Genomic DNA, 17,952 nt, shown 5'->3' on the forward strand with positions numbered 1-17,952 from the left:
TGCCATTTAACATATATTTATTGAAATCTACTTGATGCAAGGCACTGTGCTAGATCTGGTAGGGGAATCAGACATGAAGGATCACCCCTGTCTTATAAGAGCTCACAATCTAACAGGTGGGAGAGGGTGGGGAGGCCGAAGCTCTAGTGCAAGGCTGATTATAGTAAGTGCCATAAAACAGACAAGTTAAGGAGATCAGGGAGGGATGAGAAAAAAGCGCCAACAAATGAACGGTGGACTGGGGCGGACACAGCTACTCTTCTTAGATATGCAAATAACATTAAAGGCCAAGTTAAAAGAGACCATTTCTAGTTTCCAAAGTAAACAGCTAAACTGATACCATGAGAAGTACAGAATGTAAGTATACTAGTAATAGAGAAATTCTCAATTCCCCAATCTCACAGATTTTCTGGAAGTAGCGAGACACTTCCAAAATAAAGAACAGGGTGGGTGTTGACTTAAATCATTTCATGGGGCACACATGGGATCCGTACAGGAACACCCGGACAGAGGCATTGGTCAAACTCACTGAGACTAAAAGGCATAGGTTTTCCCCATCTGAGTGAACAGAGTACCACATTTAAACAGGTGTCTACAACAGTCAGGTGGGACTCGGGCCAGGAACTAGAGTCGGGTAGAACATGAGGGAAACCAGCCATGTGATTCTTCTCAGGAAGCAGCCAACTGGTAAAAGGCAATTGACTCTTGACAGATTGCAAAAAGCAGAGACCCAATCAGGCTGGCTCAGGTCAAGGGAGTCTCTGGTGGGGACACAAATGAACTGGTGAGGGCAGTTGCCAGAAATCCAAGAACATGATGGGGCCTGGACTGCCTCAGGGAGACAGCTCTGGAGTGCTTAGCAGGATCTTCAAGCTGGTGCCACCTATCGGGTCAACTCCCCTAAGTGCTGCGTGGCTCCCTCTTCCTTCCAATACCAACGAGAAGATTCTCTCTCGTTTTTCTTGTTTGCACTTCACAGAGAACCCGAAAGGCCCAGCCTGTCGTTGCCAGCCAGCTCCGATGACAAGGTGCTGCCCTTGAGTCAAGTGTTCAGTTCTGGTTTGATTAGTGTGGCCTGGAAGGGGAGTGAGGGTCACAGGGCACACAACAGGGATGAAGCCCGGAGCACGTGGAATGCCAACACTGTGAGACAAAGGTACCCTCTGTGATTGGGTGGGGCTCATTCTGGAAATGCAGAAGTGGGTATGACACAACTAATCAACACAGTTAATCTTAATAAGCAGCAAAAATGGTAAACAGGAACTTTCATTTAAAAATTTCAGCAAGTATTCAAAACTTTAATAAAAGCAATGGAAGGTTTCTTTCAGAATATAAGAAAAGGATATATTTCTAACGCAAGTCGGCATTCTATGTGACCCAACTGCTCTTCATTTCCCTTGCAAAAGAAATATGGGTGATTAGAAAGAAAAAATGAAATGAGGTAGATACACAAATGCATAGACGAGCCCACACAATAGAAAGCTTGATCACATTTTGCATCTGATGTAGCAGTATACCTACAGAAGCCAAGGAAATCCACCCCCAAGTTACCAGAGGCAAAAACTGAACTTGGCACAACTACAGGACACACATTAAAGCCACAGACTGCTTGCGCCGGAGAGAGCACAGACTTCACCCGCAAACACAGTGACAGAGAAGATGCGGTCTTTAGTGTTAACTCTAGAAGAGGGTTTGGGAGAAAATTATAGAACGGGGAATGGAAAAAAGTCAAGGAGGGCAGGACAGGCGGCCAGGATGCCAAGATGCCATGTCCTGGCTTGGGAGAGAGGGAGCAGTGACGACAACGCTAGGTTCTGAGTTAATACTGTATCTGGATCCTTCATAAAACCTGACAGATGGCTAGCGAACAAGCAAGAAATGGCAGAGCGCTCCCAGTGAAAGCTGCCAGACTTGCCCCCCGTGAATGTCAAATTCTTTCCCGAATGACAGTGGTGTCAAACACGTCCTGACAGCTTGAAAAGAGAAAACTGATGCCGAAGGAAGCAGTGATGGCAGACACAGTTTCACAACTACTGCGAGAACTGAAGCCCACAGAGCAAAAGGAGTTGCTATGTAACAGGTGCTGTTGGCTTCTCTCCAGCCTGAGGGTCAGGCTGGAGACGTCACAGAGAGCCACCGTTGTGGCCCGGGGGGCCATTCCAGAGGACCTTCTGGCTAAGGTCACAGGGGTCGCCATGGGACCCTGCTTCCCAGGATGGGGGCCTGAGGAGCTCTTCCAGATGTGCCTGCCGGGAAGCTCGGCCTCAGCCTTGGCGGGCCCATCAGAAGCGTATGCTTCCTCTGTGGGCCCTCGAGAGGCCCCCCCCAAGCACGGCTGCTGGGAAGTCACACCACAGCCCCAGCATGGCTGGCTTCTACCTGCGGGTTCTGCAGGCCACCGGGGGCCAGGTTTCTGGCCGGCCCTTGCTGCTGTTCCCCCCGGGGGAGACTGTCGGAAGTCACAGCCTGGCCCCGGGACGACCAGCTTCTATTTCTATGCCACACGGGCCGTCAGAAGGGCATCGGTGCCCTCCAAACCCTGCTTTTGTCACCCCTCCCGGGCATGGCTGCTGCAAGTCACAGCCCAGGCCTGTGGTGGCCAGCTTCTATCACCAGGCCACACCGGGCATCGGAGGGGCGCCGTTCCTCTCCGAGCCTTTGCTCTGCTGCTCCTTGGGTGTGGCTGCGGGAGGTAACATCAGAACACGTGGGTGAATTTCCCCCCAGTTGCCCAAAGCAAAAGCCACCAAGCTGACCTCTTTCTAGTTCCAGAGTCACTCGCTAGGAGGAGGATGCAGTCCACATGACAGCATCGGCCAAGTGAGTCTTCTTGTGTTCGAGGAGATGTGTCTCTGGTGGGTCTGCTGCTCAAGCACTGAATCCGTGCTGGGCATGGCCAAAGCTCCCTGGAGCTTGGAGGACAGCCAGCTGTGGCCAAGACCACGTTTGGACCGCCCCATTGATCTAGTTGAGGCCCAGCCCTGCTGCTGCCAGGTAGGGCTATACTGAGGAACAGTCAGAATGTGCTGGCCATCCGAGATGGAAGTTTCTCTCGCGTGTCTGAGTGGCCAGGTTGGATAGTCAAGTACTGCCCACAGACATGCAGAGTCCGCATCGTGGATGAGGAGAGAGCCTGCTTCTGGGGCCCGTTCCCATCCAGCCTGCCCACCTGGTGCATCCACCTTCTGGTGGGGCAGGGCTTTCAACTTTTCACTTGTAATTAAAATTCTAGAAAAAAACATCATCGTATCTAACTACTGAAGCAATGAAAGTCACGGCTTCACGGACAACAGTGAATGCCCGGGTATGTAAAAACTAAGAGCTCGCACAACAAAAATGTAATAAAACTGCTCCAAAGAGCAAAGCAATAAAACTGGAAAAGAGACCGTCACGATCGATGTAGAAAGGACTGCTGTATAAAGTCATTATGTCCAAAGGTAACTTGATAACTGGTCAAAGGAGATGAACGTACGGTTTGCATGCAAGGAAACAGGAACAGTATTTAAGTCATTGCACGAGAGAAAGAAGATGAGACTAGGAGTCAGGAGGCCTGGGTCCATCCCCAGTTCTGGTACTAATGAGTCATAGGATGACGGCATTAATTATGGTGACGACAGGAGATGACCTTCACTGAGTGTGTGCCTTCGGGCCAGGCGTGGCATCACAGTTCCCACGATAACCTTAGGGGTAGTCCTGGGATCGCCCCTGTTTTACAGAGCTTGAAACAGAGGGCTGGCTCTGTATGAGAGGCTACCATTCCCGAACAAGAGGCATCACCTTATACTTGAGTCCTGGAGATGTCCCTGTTTCGGGGGTGCCCTCAGCTATTTAATTCTGAAGAAAACAGTGCTGCTTGAGGACAAGACCTATTAGCCTGGAACAGACCCCAACCGATGCTAGTTTTGGACACACGTGGAAGTCACTGGAATGAACTGGTTCAAGAAAAATGGATGCAAAAGAAATGTAACCCAGATTCAGTACTTATTCCTAAGAGTATGACCTCACAACAACAAGTTATAGATGCTTCAAAAAAGTCTTTTAAAATAAAGGTCATTTGAAAAGGCAAACACATCAAGTGGTTATGTTGTAGGGCTACAGGACAAATTGAAGAAACCAACAATCGTCCTAATGTTATGTGAACAGGTACTTATGGCTTGGGAGGAAACTTCTAGCGAGAGCTTTGTGCAGGGATTGTCACAGTGCTACATGGCACACAGCTTAGATGAGTTGAAGCCATTGGATGTGCTTTGAAACTGTCGGATGACTCAAGAGGGGGCTGCGAGGTTGGGGAAGATGGTGAGGTCAGAGTTGCGTGTGAGGCTTTAGGATAAAATGATCTTGTGGAACGGAGTGAGGGAAAACAGGCGGCTTTTCTAAATTAATATATTATTCTGTGTAGTATGTGATTTACAATATGCATGTATAACTGAATTAATAAATTAAATATTATAAGACATTTGAGTATTCTATTTACATCCCTAAAAATTTATAAATTCAAGTAGGCCAAACGACTCTGGGGCTTTGTTCTCTCCAGGAGAGCTTGGGTCCCGTCACACGGAGGCCGTCATTGAGTCGCTCCTGAGGGAGCGGCCTGGAGAAGAGGTCCTGCGAGCTCCTTCACCCCCGCAGGCAGGTGTCTCTTCTCTCCTCCTGCTTCAAGGCCCGTGGATGTCAAATACCTTGAGGGTACTTCCTGCCAGTTAAACGAGTCAAAATAAATTAGAATGTCGTAGAAGCAACTCTCAACAGGCAAAATGGGAAACGTGTGCACTTATAAATTGCTGGTGACGGTATAAATTGGGTTCAACCTTCCGGACGAGAACAGACATAAGCGCTACAAAACTGGTCATCTCCTTTGACTCTGCCCTCCCCTCTAGGGACTCGCCCCCCGCGGGAAGCCGCCGCCGGCCATGGGGCCGTGGGGCCGTGGGCCTCGGGGCCTCGTCTAGTCATGGTGGGTTGGCTGATGCTTCTGCAGTGCCGCCCGCCTCTTGAACACGCGGCCACACTCGCTGCACTCGCAGCGTCTCGCTCCGCTGTGGGTCCTCCGGTGGCGACTCAGGCCGGAGCTCCGCCGGAAGGCCTTCCCGCATTTGTCACACTCGTAGGGTTTCAGTCCGCTGTGGATCCGCCGGTGCTTGATCAGGTCGGAGGGCCCCCGGAAGGCCTTGCCGCAGTCGCCACAGCCGTAGGGCCGCTCCCCGGTGTGGATGCGCTGGTGCTCCAGGAGGCTGGAGCTCTGCCGGAAGGCCTTGCCGCACTGGCCACACTCGTAGGGCTTCTCGCCCGTGTGGATCCGGCGGTGCTTGGTGAGCTCCGAGCTCCTCCGGAAGAGCTTGCCGCAGTGGGGACACCCGTAGGGCTTGGCCCCGCTGTGGATGCGCTGGTGTTCGGCCAGGCCGTTGACACCCCGAAAGGACTTGCCGCAGTCATCACAGTCGAAGGGCAGGTGGCCGGTGTGCACGCGCTGGTGCTTGAGGAGCTCCTGGCGATCCAGGAACTCTCTGCCGCATGCCTTGCAGGCAAACGGCTTTTCGGAAGTGTGGAGCTTCTGATGGCGAAAGAGGTGGGTGCTCACCTTGAAGGACCGCCCACACTCCTCACAGTCAAACGGCTTCTCTCTGCTGTGGACGCGCAGGTGCTGACTGAGGCCCGCGTTCTTCTTGAATCTCTTCCCACATTCCTCACATTCGAAGGGCTTCGCCTCCCTCTCCATTTGCTCTCTTTCCTCCACGGCATCTTCCGGCGCTCGGCTGGGCCCCGGCTGGGGCTCTGCAGCCACGTGGCTCTTCCGGTGCTCGTTGAACTCAGAGACACCCCTGAAGACCCTCCCGCAATCGCCACACTCCCAGCCCTTCTCCTCGCTGTGAATTCTCTGGTGCTGCACAAGGAGGACCTTGAGCCGAAAGGCATCCCCACACTCCTTACATGCAAAGTGATGTTCTATGGGCAGGTTCTGGGGGCTCCCCCCACTCCCCTCCGAGTCTCTGCTCTGTTTGACCTCAGGGCTGGGTGCACCGGCCATCGGGGAGCTGGTGGACGCCATCTCCTGGGGCTGAGCGTCTTCACCCATTCTCTGCCGTTGCGTCACCAAGATGCTTTTGGAGACGGGCACCGCAAGACACTGTACTCTGCAGAGGAGGAGGGAAGGAGGTTACTTTCCTTGGTCAACAATCACCTTCCTCCTGAGACAGCTGCTGAGCACAGGGCCCAGAGACCACGCAGCAAGGTGGCCAGTGCCCATCCAACCAGAAGCAAGGACTACAGAGGAAAGGGGCAGAAAGGTGTCACTGCTGGACGCCCCCTACCAAAGGGGTGCTGAGGAGGTCTCCCCTCCTGTGACTGAGAAGCAGCCACACCCCCTCCCCAAAGGCTCGGCGGGGGCCTCCTCCACAGTTTCTTCGCACTTTCCGGGGTTCTTTTGCACTCAGCGGAATGCTTACCTCAGTCTGTGTTCAGGGATGGCTCAGATGCCAGCACCACGTGGCCTTGTACCAGGTGAGGAGCCAGGCAGCGATCAAAACAGGAACTCCTGCTGGCAGAAAAGGAAAAGGGTTTTGGTGGCAGCCAAAGATGCCATCAGAACACAGCCGGGTGGGGAGGGGGGCGGGGCGCACGGCCTTCAAAGTCGAAACTCTTTTAATCCACCAAGCGTAGGTAGCTTGGCTGTGCCCTCAGGCAACTCATTCATCCCTGCCCTTTCCCAAGGGCTGGCTCCCGCCAGAGACTGGATGAGGCAGAGTCTGGGCCCACCTGGGTGGAGTGCCAGGGACTTGTTGTGAAGAGCTGGTCCTCCCTTTCTGCCTGCTCACACTCCTCAGTGCCTGCAAACGGAAAGTCCTACTGTTCCACGACTCCCAAAGTGACTCAGCAGTCTCGCCCCTCCCACCATGTGCAGCCCTCAACAGGGCATAGGGCCTTGCCATGCCAACCTCTCTCTCAACAACAAACTGTAATAAAATTGCCATTCAGTTTTTGTGCAATTTAGGATTAAAAAAAAAAGTTTTCCAAATGATAGTGGCCACTTTGTTCTAATTTCTTTCCCAGTAAAAACCGGAGGAGGCCTCTTTCCATGCCCTTAGGAGTTGGGAGGGGGCCCTGCCAATTTGAAATGGTGAGGGTTGGCAGACCCTTTGCATTTTCTTACAGCCGATCCCTAGGGTGGGGGGGGCATAAGCCCCCAGAAGGCAAGGTTGTGCAGGGGTAATCCAGGTGCCCCTCAACCCTCACTCGGCTGCACAGGACCACGAAGCTGTGGGGAAGCTGGTGGAGGGCCAGGGGCATCCTTACCCACGGAGTTCACATTCCTGTAGTATGCCAGTGTCCTCTGCTCAGCGTCCAGTCTCAGGCGCTCCTTTTTTGTGAGGTACTGGGCCACATCATCAAATGTCACTGAATCCTGTAAGAATTCCCAGGGATAAGCAGTCCTTCTGTGCATTCTAGAATGAGGCAGGGGCAGCACTAGTAATAGCAGGGATAAGAGGTGAGGGTCTGGAGTAGATATGCATCGCTAGCGTGGAGATCTAAGCACAAGCGTCAAGAAATCCTGGAAAGAGAACTAACCAAGCACCAGAAGACCTGGGCCATGGCCTTCGCTTTGGCCTCCCAATGTCTTCCCAAGAGACCCCAGTTCAGTCACTTTCCTGGATTGAAATGCAGCTCCCGCACCAGCATAATGGGAATTATAAGCCCGGCAGGTACCCGTTTCTTGGTAGACTCTCAGGAGGACAGCAGAGGGATGGAAGGCAGCAGCAGGGGTTCAAGTCCTGTAGTGTGTCATGCTGGGAAAAGAGGTAGAGGCTAAGGCAGACTCAGGGAGCAGTGACAGTTTCCCAAGCCAGGCAGGGGGAAGCACAGCTCACCTGGGCCTCAAGGATCTCAAGAGGGCCTGCCAGGACCTGGTTTCCTGGGGGTCCATCCTGGGGAAGGGCAAGACCCTGGGGGGGCAGGCAGAGCTAAGGAAAGTGAAAAGAGCCATGAGCGACAATAACCCTGTCTCTGGGTCACCTAGGACAAGACTAGTGATTTCCTTTTCCCTGGTTTTAAATCTTATTCAGTCTTCTCTTGCACAGCAGCTGAGTGACAAGCCGGAGCCACAGGTATGCCTAAGAAAACAGACCCCAAACAGTGGAGAACACAGGTAGCAGAGAATACAGGCAGGCCAGAGAGAACCCAAACAAAACAAATGAATGTTGGCCCAGGAACAGCCCGGAGAATATAGACACAGGTGCAGAACGAATGGTGGCGAGCCTGACTCTCAGAGACAGGCCGGCCACAGGTTTCCTTAGCAGCCAGCCTCAAAGAGGTCAGTGCTCACACTGCCCAGGAACGAAGCTTCCCCAAAAGAATATCAGAAGAACTAACTAAGTGAGAAGTGAGAGACCTTTCCAACTTTGTAGGGGCCCCAGAAAAACCAGATTGGGCCACTGGAGGCAAGAGAAGTTAGGTCTTCTTGACCAGAAGCAAGGCCCTGTAGAGGCCATACCCCATTCAACTGAAACAATGAACCAGGTGACAGCGAGAGAGATGCAGACCAGACCGTTTCTGTGGTATGTCTGACAAAATGAAAAGTTGAACAAAATTGCTGGAAAAAAAAGAAGCCGCAAAGAAAAGATCTTCAAATACCAAGCTGCTAAATACAAGATCTGAACGATATGTACAATTTACCTTTTTCTCCCAGATTGCAAAATATGTGAAATATTGTAATTAAGATACCACAAACGTGTATGCATCATAGGCCTCCCATTTCAGTGAGTTCAAAGGAACAGGATTATGGTTTCTGTTCTGATATCAAATCAATTCAATTCAATCCAGACCTGACTGAGAAGGAGGCATTATTCCAGTAGCTCAAGGAGTAGAAAACCCAGATACTCCAGGAAGACTTTTGCATAAAATTAGATATTATATTAAAAGGGATAGACAGAGACTTCCACTTCTGGTCATGATAGAGTAACAAGGAACAAATGATGTCCTGCCATAAACAAGTAGACAACTGGACAAAATAGCTGTGAAACAAGTTTTCAGACATTGGACAGCAGGAAGTGCTGGATCATGATCCCAACAGAAGAAACACAGTGGAGATGAGCCTCATCGTTGCCCGGCTCTGCCTGGAGGCAACTGCCAGACTGAGAGTGTAGGGAAGGGGGGGACTCAAACAGAGCTTGGTGGCTCCATCAAGACACAGACTAGCATTTGGGGCAGCTGATGCAGCTAGAGGCTGCAGAACACAGTTCCAGAAAGGAGGGAGCTATGTAGGAAAAACGAGCTCCAAAAAATCAGCAGAAGGCTCCCCTTGAACTTTTCCTAACACGCATGCATAATAAAACTCCCAAAGACTAGGAAAAGAATGACCAGGAAGCTTTAAGCTGAACAATTTCCAGGACACACAAAGGTAGGGAGATGTTCAGTATCCAACCAGCCAGGGTAGAGAGTCCTCCGTGATCACCGGGGGCATTCAGTATAGAATCAGAGGGGCCAGGCCTTGTAGTACGACTGACTGACCCCTGGAGTCACAGCTACCCTGAACCTGCTCTACAAAAGCTTAGAAACAAGCTTCAACGTGATGAAGCTGTTCCATAAATAACTACCTCCAAAAAAGGAAGTCCAACACTTCTCAAAGTGAAACAACAAAATCTAGACACTCAACAATATAATCTCTATGATGTCCAACATCCAAGAAAAAATTACTGAAATGCCAAGAAGCAGGAAAATGTGACCCATGGCAAGGAAAATCATGTCAATAGGAAACACTCAAAAATGAAACTTACAGACAAGGATAACAGCTAGTTTGTGGATAAGTATTGAAAGAAAAACAGAAACATAATGAAAAAAATGGGCAATATAAACAAGATCCAAATGGGACTTCTGGAGGTGAAAACTATGATAGTTAAAATAAAAATTTCACTGGATGTGATTAACAGCAGATTAGACAATGAATCCCCTCCCCTCCAATATTAGAAAACTTGAGGACATAGCAATAGGAACTATCCCAAGTGAAGATCGGAAAGAAAAAAAAGATATTTAAAAAACAGTCTCAGTGACCTGGGATAACAGAAAATCACCTAACACATATGTGATTGGAATCTGAGATGAGGAAAAGAGGGAAAAGGATAAAAACATAGTTGAAAAAATGATGGCTGGAATTTTTCCCTCAAATTTGATGAGAACCAATCCCTACGCAGACTAAACACACAAACAACAAAACCAAAAAAACCACACACATACACCAAAACACACCATAATGAAATTGCTGAAAACTAGTGTGATAAAGAGAAAATCTTAGAGCAGCTGTGGGGGGTGGGGACGACCTGTTCTTTACAGAGGCACAAAGATAAGAGTCACTTCTTATCAGAAAATTTGCAAGCCATCAAACAACTGAATGACATTTTTAAAGTGCTAAAGGAAAAAAAAAAAACCCTGCCAACCTAGAATCCTATATTCATGGAAAATACCCTTTAAAAATGAAGGCAAATAAAAACTTTTGAGACAAAACGCTGAGAGAATTGGTCACCAGCAGACCTGTACAGTGAGACACATTTTTAAAAAATGTTTTTATTTAATTTTGAGAGAGAGAGAGAGCACGTGAGCAGGGGAAGGGCAGAGAAGCGGGGGTGGGGAGTGAGGGGTGAGGGGTGTGGGATGTGGGGAGGGGACAGAGGATCTGAAGCAGGCTCTGCGCTGACAGCAGAGACCCTGATGTGGGGCTTGAACTCACAAACCATGAGATCTTGACCTGAGCTGAAGTCAGATGCTTAAACCGACTGAGCCACCCAGGCGCCCCTGTACTATGAGACATATTAAAGAAAGTTGTTCAGGTGAAGGAAAATGATACCAGATGGAAACGTGGATCTACTCAAAGGAATGAAGAAGAACAGGAATGTAAATATGTGAGGAAGTAGAAAACACTTCTACCTCATTTATTTTTATTTATATATATTTATTTACTTTTTAAAAGTTTATTTATTTTGAGAAAGCAAGCAAGCAGGGCAGGGGCAGAGGGAGAGGGGAGAGACAGAATTCCCAGCAGGCTCTGCACTGTCGGTGCAGAACCCAGTGCAGGGCTTGAACTCATGAACTGTGAGATCATGACCTGACCAAAACCAAGAGTTGGACGCTTAACTGACTGGGTCACCCAGGGACCCCCCACTACTTTATTTTTAAATCTTTAAAAAAAATAACTGATCATTTAAAACAATAATAATATTAAGGTAGTGTGGGGTTTTATAACATATGTATAAGTAAAACATATGATTGTGTGTTTTAGGAAGCCCTCCAAGACTCTGATGCATGCTAATAAGCCAGTAGTGAAGATAAAATACAATTCTAAAAAAAAAAAATCCAAAAGAAGAAAGATAAAGAAACAAAGGAAAAAGAACAGATGGGACAAAAAGAAACAAACAGCAGGATGGCAAACTTAAATCCAAGCACATGGATAATTAAGTTAAATGTAAATGGACTAAACACTCCAATTGAAAGGCAGAGGTTATTAGACTGCATTAAAAAAACAATACTCAACTTTATGATGTCTATAAGAAGCTTTACATATAAAGGCCTTAAATGTAAAGACATAAATAGTTGAAAAATAAAACGATGGAAAACAATATACTATGGGTCTAAATAATCCCAAGGACCAAAATAAGAAGAGAGGGTGAATGGTGAATGTGGTGCAGTGTTCAGGAGACCTTACTGAAGAGACCTAGAACTCGGAGCAGGAAGAAAACTGGAGACGTTGAACATAAAATCAACAAGTGGTAGAAAACAAGAAAAAAAATGCAAAAAAAATCAACAGGTGGCCAATATGGATGACATGCAGATTACAAAAATGCAAATCCTTCATAGAAGATGTAGACCGACAGTAACTGTTTATTTAAAAACTCCAAAGAGCGTAGGGGAAGGGGAGTGACTTGCTAGGTATATATTTGCATTTTAGGAGAAAAAAAGGAATAAACAGAGTGACTTGTAGCTGAAATGAGCACACCTATACTGTAACGTGTGCCACACTGGAGAAGAGTCTGGGTTTCGAATGGTCTTCTGCTTTCTGTTTCTGCAACATATGAATTTTTAGTGACCAAGCTGTATTTCTTTGGTAATCAGAAAAGAATAACAATTTTAAAAGATTTGGGTAGACTTTAGATAAGAAAGATGCTCAGCATGCAAGAGGGCAGGGCTAAGGCCAGAGAGACAATGGGGAATGGCCCTGGGAGCTGAGCAATATCCTGAGATACTGACATGGTCAAGGTAGATACAGGGGAAAGGGCTGCTAGGAATGTGTGGGCAGTTCCAGAAAGCTTAGAGATAGGACCATGGGATTGGGACTTCCTGGGCTCGTCTCCCCAGGTTCTCAGTGCCATGCACAGGTGAGAGCAGAAGGCATCCTTTGGTCTAAATGTCCACAGAAGCCCCATTCTCATCTTTAACCCACTGCCCAGCACGGGTGGTTCCTTGGTGTGTGAGTGAAGCCCTAGGTACCCAGCAGCCAAGCCCTCCATGTCCCACTGTCACCTGGGTAGGGCCCCCTCTGGGCAGTTGGATTCTTCCTGGTATATATTTGATGTCTGGTTTGACTTTGACTTCCGATACAAAACAAACTGGTCAGAGATTACTTATATAATTCACTGAAAAAGTTCACTTCCATTGACATTGAGCTTTTGCTCACAAGTGGAATGGAAAGAATAGCTCACATTTACCTTCTGAGAAAGATGACCTGTTATAAACTTGTCTCACTGTCCTCAAGCCAAAGACCTAAGGCCTTAACTCCTTAAAAAGACCCTTGCCCAGGCCACCAGGCCCATATCCTTCACCCCACATCTTAGTCATTCCTTCCAGACACTCTGGCATTCATTCTGTCCTAAATATGCCAAGGTGATGCCCCTCGGGGCTCTGAACATGCCACAGGAGGTTCCTTCTAAGAATTTAGGCCTCATTCAAGTGTCAACCTCCTCCAAGTGTCTTCGCTCTCCAGCCCTATCACGATGTACTCATAACACTTTTCACTACCTAAAAATCCTCTGAAATTGTTTTTACCTGACTCCCCAGGAGAACTGTCACCTCCCACAGGAGAGAGACCTGCTCTTTCTTGGTCACCCCTGGAATCCCCAGGAGCCCCTGGCACTGAGTGGACACGGGATAAACTGTGGGGGGAGGGGCATGTTAAATGGTGCAAACCTTCAGTTACAGAGCACCTACTATGTGTTTGCTAATGTGCTTCTCCTTCCCTTCACATAATTTCATTATTGCAACCTATAGTTATTACCACCTCCATTTCACACAGAAGGGAGTCATAGATCCAAGAGCTTAAGTAACTTGCCTAAGGTCCAGCTCCTAAGATTTAAGACTTTTTGAGCCACACCAGAGAAAAGAAATAGGCAGCCTTCTAACACCAGGCCGTATCCAGAGAACAGGCAGTTACTGAATGTCACGAAGTACCTGTAGCAGACAGACAGATAGAGAGAGAGAACCCCAAGCAGGCTCCACGCAGTCAGCACTGAGCCTGACATGGGGCAAATCTCTGCCTCTTAATATAAGTAATATTATCTTTCTTCTTTAAATGTGATCTGAAGTGTGGCCTAATGACTATATGCTCCTTGAGAGTGAAGGCCCTATCAAAGGTTGACTGCAGATTCCACCCTAGACACTGCAGCTGCTTGACGAGCACAGGGAAATCCTCTCGATGCTAATCCAGTGCCTGACAATCCGAATAACGTATTCTACGACATGAGAGCTCACGTGAGTGCAGAAATAGCCCTGATATGTACTTTAGATGGCAATGTAAATTTTAGTCAACTTACTTATGTAGACTTTTCCGTATAGAACCAGAAACATTCAGAGAACCAGAATAATCATTCCTCTCTGATATGAAAGAACAGAAATTAAGAGTTGAATTCAATGGAGACAAAAAATAACCCATGTCAAAAAAAAAAAAAAAAGGTAGTGAATAATTAGGTGTCTTCTGGTTGCATTTGAGCTCAGAATCCCTCCTCAGGATGTCTGGCTACTAGTAAGGGTCGCTTCTGAGCCTAAAAGATCAGTGTTTGACCAAGTCCGTGGCACAAACAGCCATGCAACCTCCCTAGCAGGTACTGTTTTTCCCTGCGCAGTGGAGCAGGGGTGAGGTAGCAAGGCTACCCAAACTAGATCTATCTGGCAGCTTCTAGAAACTTCTAAGGGGTGCCAGAAATACCTGGACTCCCTGGAACATCTAAATAAGGACCTGTAGCAGAATGTCCTCAGGCCCTGGAAGACAATAGGTAGCTCATGGTGTTCAGTTCAGTTCAGTTCTGGGCCAGAGCAAAAATGCCCTGGAGGGTGTCTTTATAGGTCAGACAAGAGACCTCACTCTTCAGCATCTAATTCAGATAGGTGTCTGCAGCTTTCTGTCCCATTCAAATGATTACCTAGATTCCCAATTCTCCTTATTAGAGGTCTGTTTTCCTTTGAGTCTTGTTGCTTAGACTGAGAATTGTCTGTGGGCAAAGACGGTTTAGTGACACTGACATACATGAAAATACAAGCACTTCTAGAATGCAAAGAATATTTCACACCATCTTGCATCCTCACCCGTGGGCATCCTCACCCTAACAGCATGACCAGCTTTAAGGCCAGCAGACGTGGTCTGTAAACACCCAGACTTACCCAAAAGAGACATACAAGGATAGCTCATTGTGTCTTGGGACAATTCTGAGCGATAAGTCAGGCAGGAAAGGTCCCACCTGTTAGACTGAAATAATTTGGGGGGACAGAAGCAGACTTGGATGCATCTTCCGAGAACGTGTCTGTTTGGGTCGTGAGTACTTAACCAAAGGACAGACCGACACAACACACACTGCCGAAATCCTGATCCACCCCGGCCAGGCAAGGCCAGGACGCTGACCCGAGCCTCTGGGCTGGAGCTGAGCCTGGCCTTCACATGCTCTCAACTTGTCTCGTCAGGATGTGGCCATGAAGGTCTTGTTTGGGCCCAGCCTGTACCGTGTAAGCGCGCTGTTGCTAGAAGTGGCAGAATCCTAAAGGGCCAAGAGAGGGTGTTTCACCAGGAAAGTCTGTTTCTCTTGGGATGTTTGTGTCTGTGTGTGTCTTTTTCCGTGTGCGTGGGTGGGAGGCATCTGTCTCCATCTTCCCCAGTTTTCCTCTCTCACTTTGCCTGGGCACCTGTCCCTCTCTGTTTAGGTTTCCGTTTTCTTTTCCTTCTATTAAAAGCCAGAAGGTAGACCAGAAGGGGATTTTGTAGTGTTTGTTGTACTTAACTGAGGAAAGGTTTATGTTGCCCTTTCCCCAAGAAGACGCATGGCATCTTACTAAAAATCAAAATAAATTGTGAAGTTTAGATTCATTTAGGTTACATTGCCCTGGATATGAGAGATTCTACATGGGTATGGGGGGCTGCTCATTTGGTGAGCCCAGGCAGGTTAGGAGCAGGGCTAGATCAGTGTGTTAGAACTCTGGCTTGGGGTTTGCTAAGAACTCAAAGGGCAGAGTAGCGGGTGTGGGTGGGGCCAAGGAATCTGCATTTTCAACCAGCACTCTTGGGACTGGAATGTGGAGCTGCACTTTGTTAGTGCTGGGCCTGTCTAGCATCTGGAGTCTTCCTCACCTCCAGCACTCAGAAGACAGGACTCTGGCCTGTGAGCCTCCAGTATGGGATCCCACTGTCTTTGCTGATTGTCAGACTTCTCGGAAGAGAATTCACACTTTCTAGTGATTTTCCAAGGGGTCTCTCACCCAAAGAAGGCTGAAAATCACTGCTCATCAGGATTCTAAACATAGATCCAGGGACATTTTTGGGGAATGGACTGGACTGTGCAAGGCACGGTGCAAGCTGCTTCTACTTAAAGGCTCAATGGGGAAGGGAGGATGGGGAATGGGGTGAGGCAGCATTAGTACCCAGAGGGGGTGCTGTTCTGGCAATCTCATCTGAAATCCTTTGGTAAAGGAAAAATGTCGGGTCTGAGGTTTAAGAGAAAATATTTCACTGACCAAAGAGACCGGAGGGGGGCTGGCAGCCAGGCTAGGCCAATGCTGGCTGGAGGGCGTCAGTTGGAACAGGGTGGGACCTCCGGGAAGAGGGCCAGGATTTTGGGGGGGGGGTGGTGGTGGTGGTGGTGTTTGAATGGGACCATGGGCTTTGGGCCGCAGGCAAGCGTGTGTTTGTGGGGGTAGGATGGAAAAAGACATGTAATTAATCACCCAAATATAGACTAGAGGAGGCAGCAAAGGAGTTTAAGGGGGGGGGCACAGGAGCAGGAGATATGGCCCCCCAGAAGGGTGACAGAAAAAGCCCTGTTCAGACCCAGAGCCTGGAGCTCATCTTCACCCAGCAAGGGCTGCCCCCCCCTTGCGCTCCCTCACAGTTCTTGGACTCTGGGCTAGTCCCCCATCCCTCCCCGCCACCCTGAGGCTCAACCCCCACCCAAAAGAAAAGGAGGAACTCCATCAGCAGGAACCGTCCTCAGCTCATCCATCCAGCGCCCCTGACTGCGTCTCAGCCCCTCCCCCAGACCGGGAAAAAGCCCTTTAACCTTCCCAACGCCCCCTCCCCCTTAGCCTCCATTGCTCTGGCGCAGGGGTCCCCTCCTTCCCATAACGACCAGTTCCCACTTCCTCGTGTCCCCTCAAAAGCAGCGTAGGCCTCGGCACATCCGTGATTCCCGCTCCGAGCGCCGGCCCCCGCGAGAAGGCCTTCGGGCCTCCTCGTACCCGCCATAAGAGACTCGTCCTTCACTCTGGATGGCCTCAGGGCCGAGCGGGCCCCGAGGCGCCCCCCAAAAAACGCTTGGCCGCCCCCCACCGCACACTCTGCGGAACACTCACCCTAGCTTCGCGCACTCTCCCAGGCCGCCCCCCTGCGAATCCTCGCGTGGCCCAAACGATCAGCCCAATCCTGCACACCCTCCCGCTCCCTGCGCACATCCTCCCGTGGCCTTCACGCTCACCCCGGCCCCGTGGCGGCCGACGCGCGGACCTCGGCGGAGCGGCGTTGGCGAGGCCCAGGCAGGCCCGGCGTGGCAGGAAACGCCACGGAGCCGCCCGCGCGCGGCTGAGCCCAGCAGCCCCGCGGCGCGTTTCCGGAGCCGCGGGCGCAGCCGGGGGTAGTGGGGGAGCAAGGCCCGCCCCGGCCCCGGCCCCGCCCGGTCAGCCAGCCCCAATTGGCCCGGAGAGGGGGCGGGGCGGGGCGGGGGCGGGGCTGAGGCCCAGGGGGAGGGGCGGGCGCGACTGCGGGGGATCTGCGCGTCCCGGCCAGATTCCTAAGTGGAGGAGGGAGGAGTGGAATGAATGTGGTAATGAGTGAGTGAATGAATGAATGCATGAATGAATGAATGAATGAGTGATCGAACGAAGCAACCAGCCCATGAAAGAAGGAACGAAGCAATGGAAAGAACCCTGCCCCCTCGGACGCCTTCTGGATGCTAGTGACGGTGGGGGGACGGGAACCGAAAGCGAAGCAGAGCAAAGCCAGATCTCACGCGAGGGGTCAAAGCTCCTTACTGAGTCACCAATGCCGTTGTGAGCTCTTACTGTGCCAGGCAGTAAGAATACAGCTGTGAGCAAAACCAGGCCGGATCCCTGCCCTCAGGGGGTGCGTATTTGGCGCCAAAAGCTCTTGTGTGTGTGTGTGTGTGTGTGTGTGTGTGTGTGTGTAGGCGCGCACCCATGTGGGAATAGGGGTAGAGGGGAAAGGCATTTGAGTTAATTTCAAAATAGGTCATACTATGAAGAAAAACCAACAGGATTCTTCGATGGGGGTGGTGGGGGGGAGCGCTGCAAGTAGTGACAGCCAGTTCCAGAAGAATTCGCTGCCAGTCATTAGAAATCTAGGAAGCTGCTGCTGCCCTGCAGTGTGCTACGCTCGTTAGTGCTTCCTTGAAGACTCTTGTTTCCTAAGGAAGACTATAATTAACAAGGATCAACATAAAATGCATAAGAGTGATAAGAACTGTAAAGAGCATCATTTAAGGT

At 49.7% G+C, this 17,952-nt stretch overlaps 1 protein-coding gene across 6 annotated transcripts; it reads right to left on the reverse strand.

Annotated features, from left to right (window-relative positions):
* ZNF275 (zinc finger protein 275) lies at nt 1–17,083 on the reverse strand. Of its 6 annotated transcripts, XM_053891459.1 has the most exons (7): nt 16,929–17,083; nt 7,863–7,955; nt 7,702–7,781; nt 7,291–7,399; nt 6,754–6,824; nt 6,444–6,532; nt 1–6,131 (listed from the first exon to the last, which is right to left on the reverse strand). In XM_053891459.1, exon 7 carries the CDS (start codon nt 6,071–6,073, stop codon nt 4,946–4,948), a length of 1,128 nt encoding a protein of 375 aa, XP_053747434.1. In that variant the 5' UTR covers nt 6,074–6,131; nt 6,444–6,532; nt 6,754–6,824; nt 7,291–7,399; nt 7,702–7,781; nt 7,863–7,955; nt 16,929–17,083; the 3' UTR covers nt 1–4,945. The 6 variants fall into 6 exon arrangements, with proteins under 6 accessions (XP_053747434.1, XP_053747433.1, XP_053747435.1 ...); XM_053891458.1 differs by lacking the exon at nt 7,702–7,781; XM_053891460.1 differs by lacking the exon at nt 7,702–7,781 and having other exon boundaries at nt 6,444–6,535.
* Nucleotides 17,084–17,952: the final 869 nt, after the last annotated feature.

This window comes from Panthera pardus, unplaced genomic scaffold (genome assembly GCF_024362965.1).
Source record: "Panthera pardus isolate Hobbes unplaced genomic scaffold, ASM2436296v1 HiC_scaffold_27, whole genome shotgun sequence".
In the NCBI taxonomy this organism is placed as follows: Eukaryota; Metazoa; Chordata; class Mammalia; order Carnivora; family Felidae; genus Panthera; species Panthera pardus.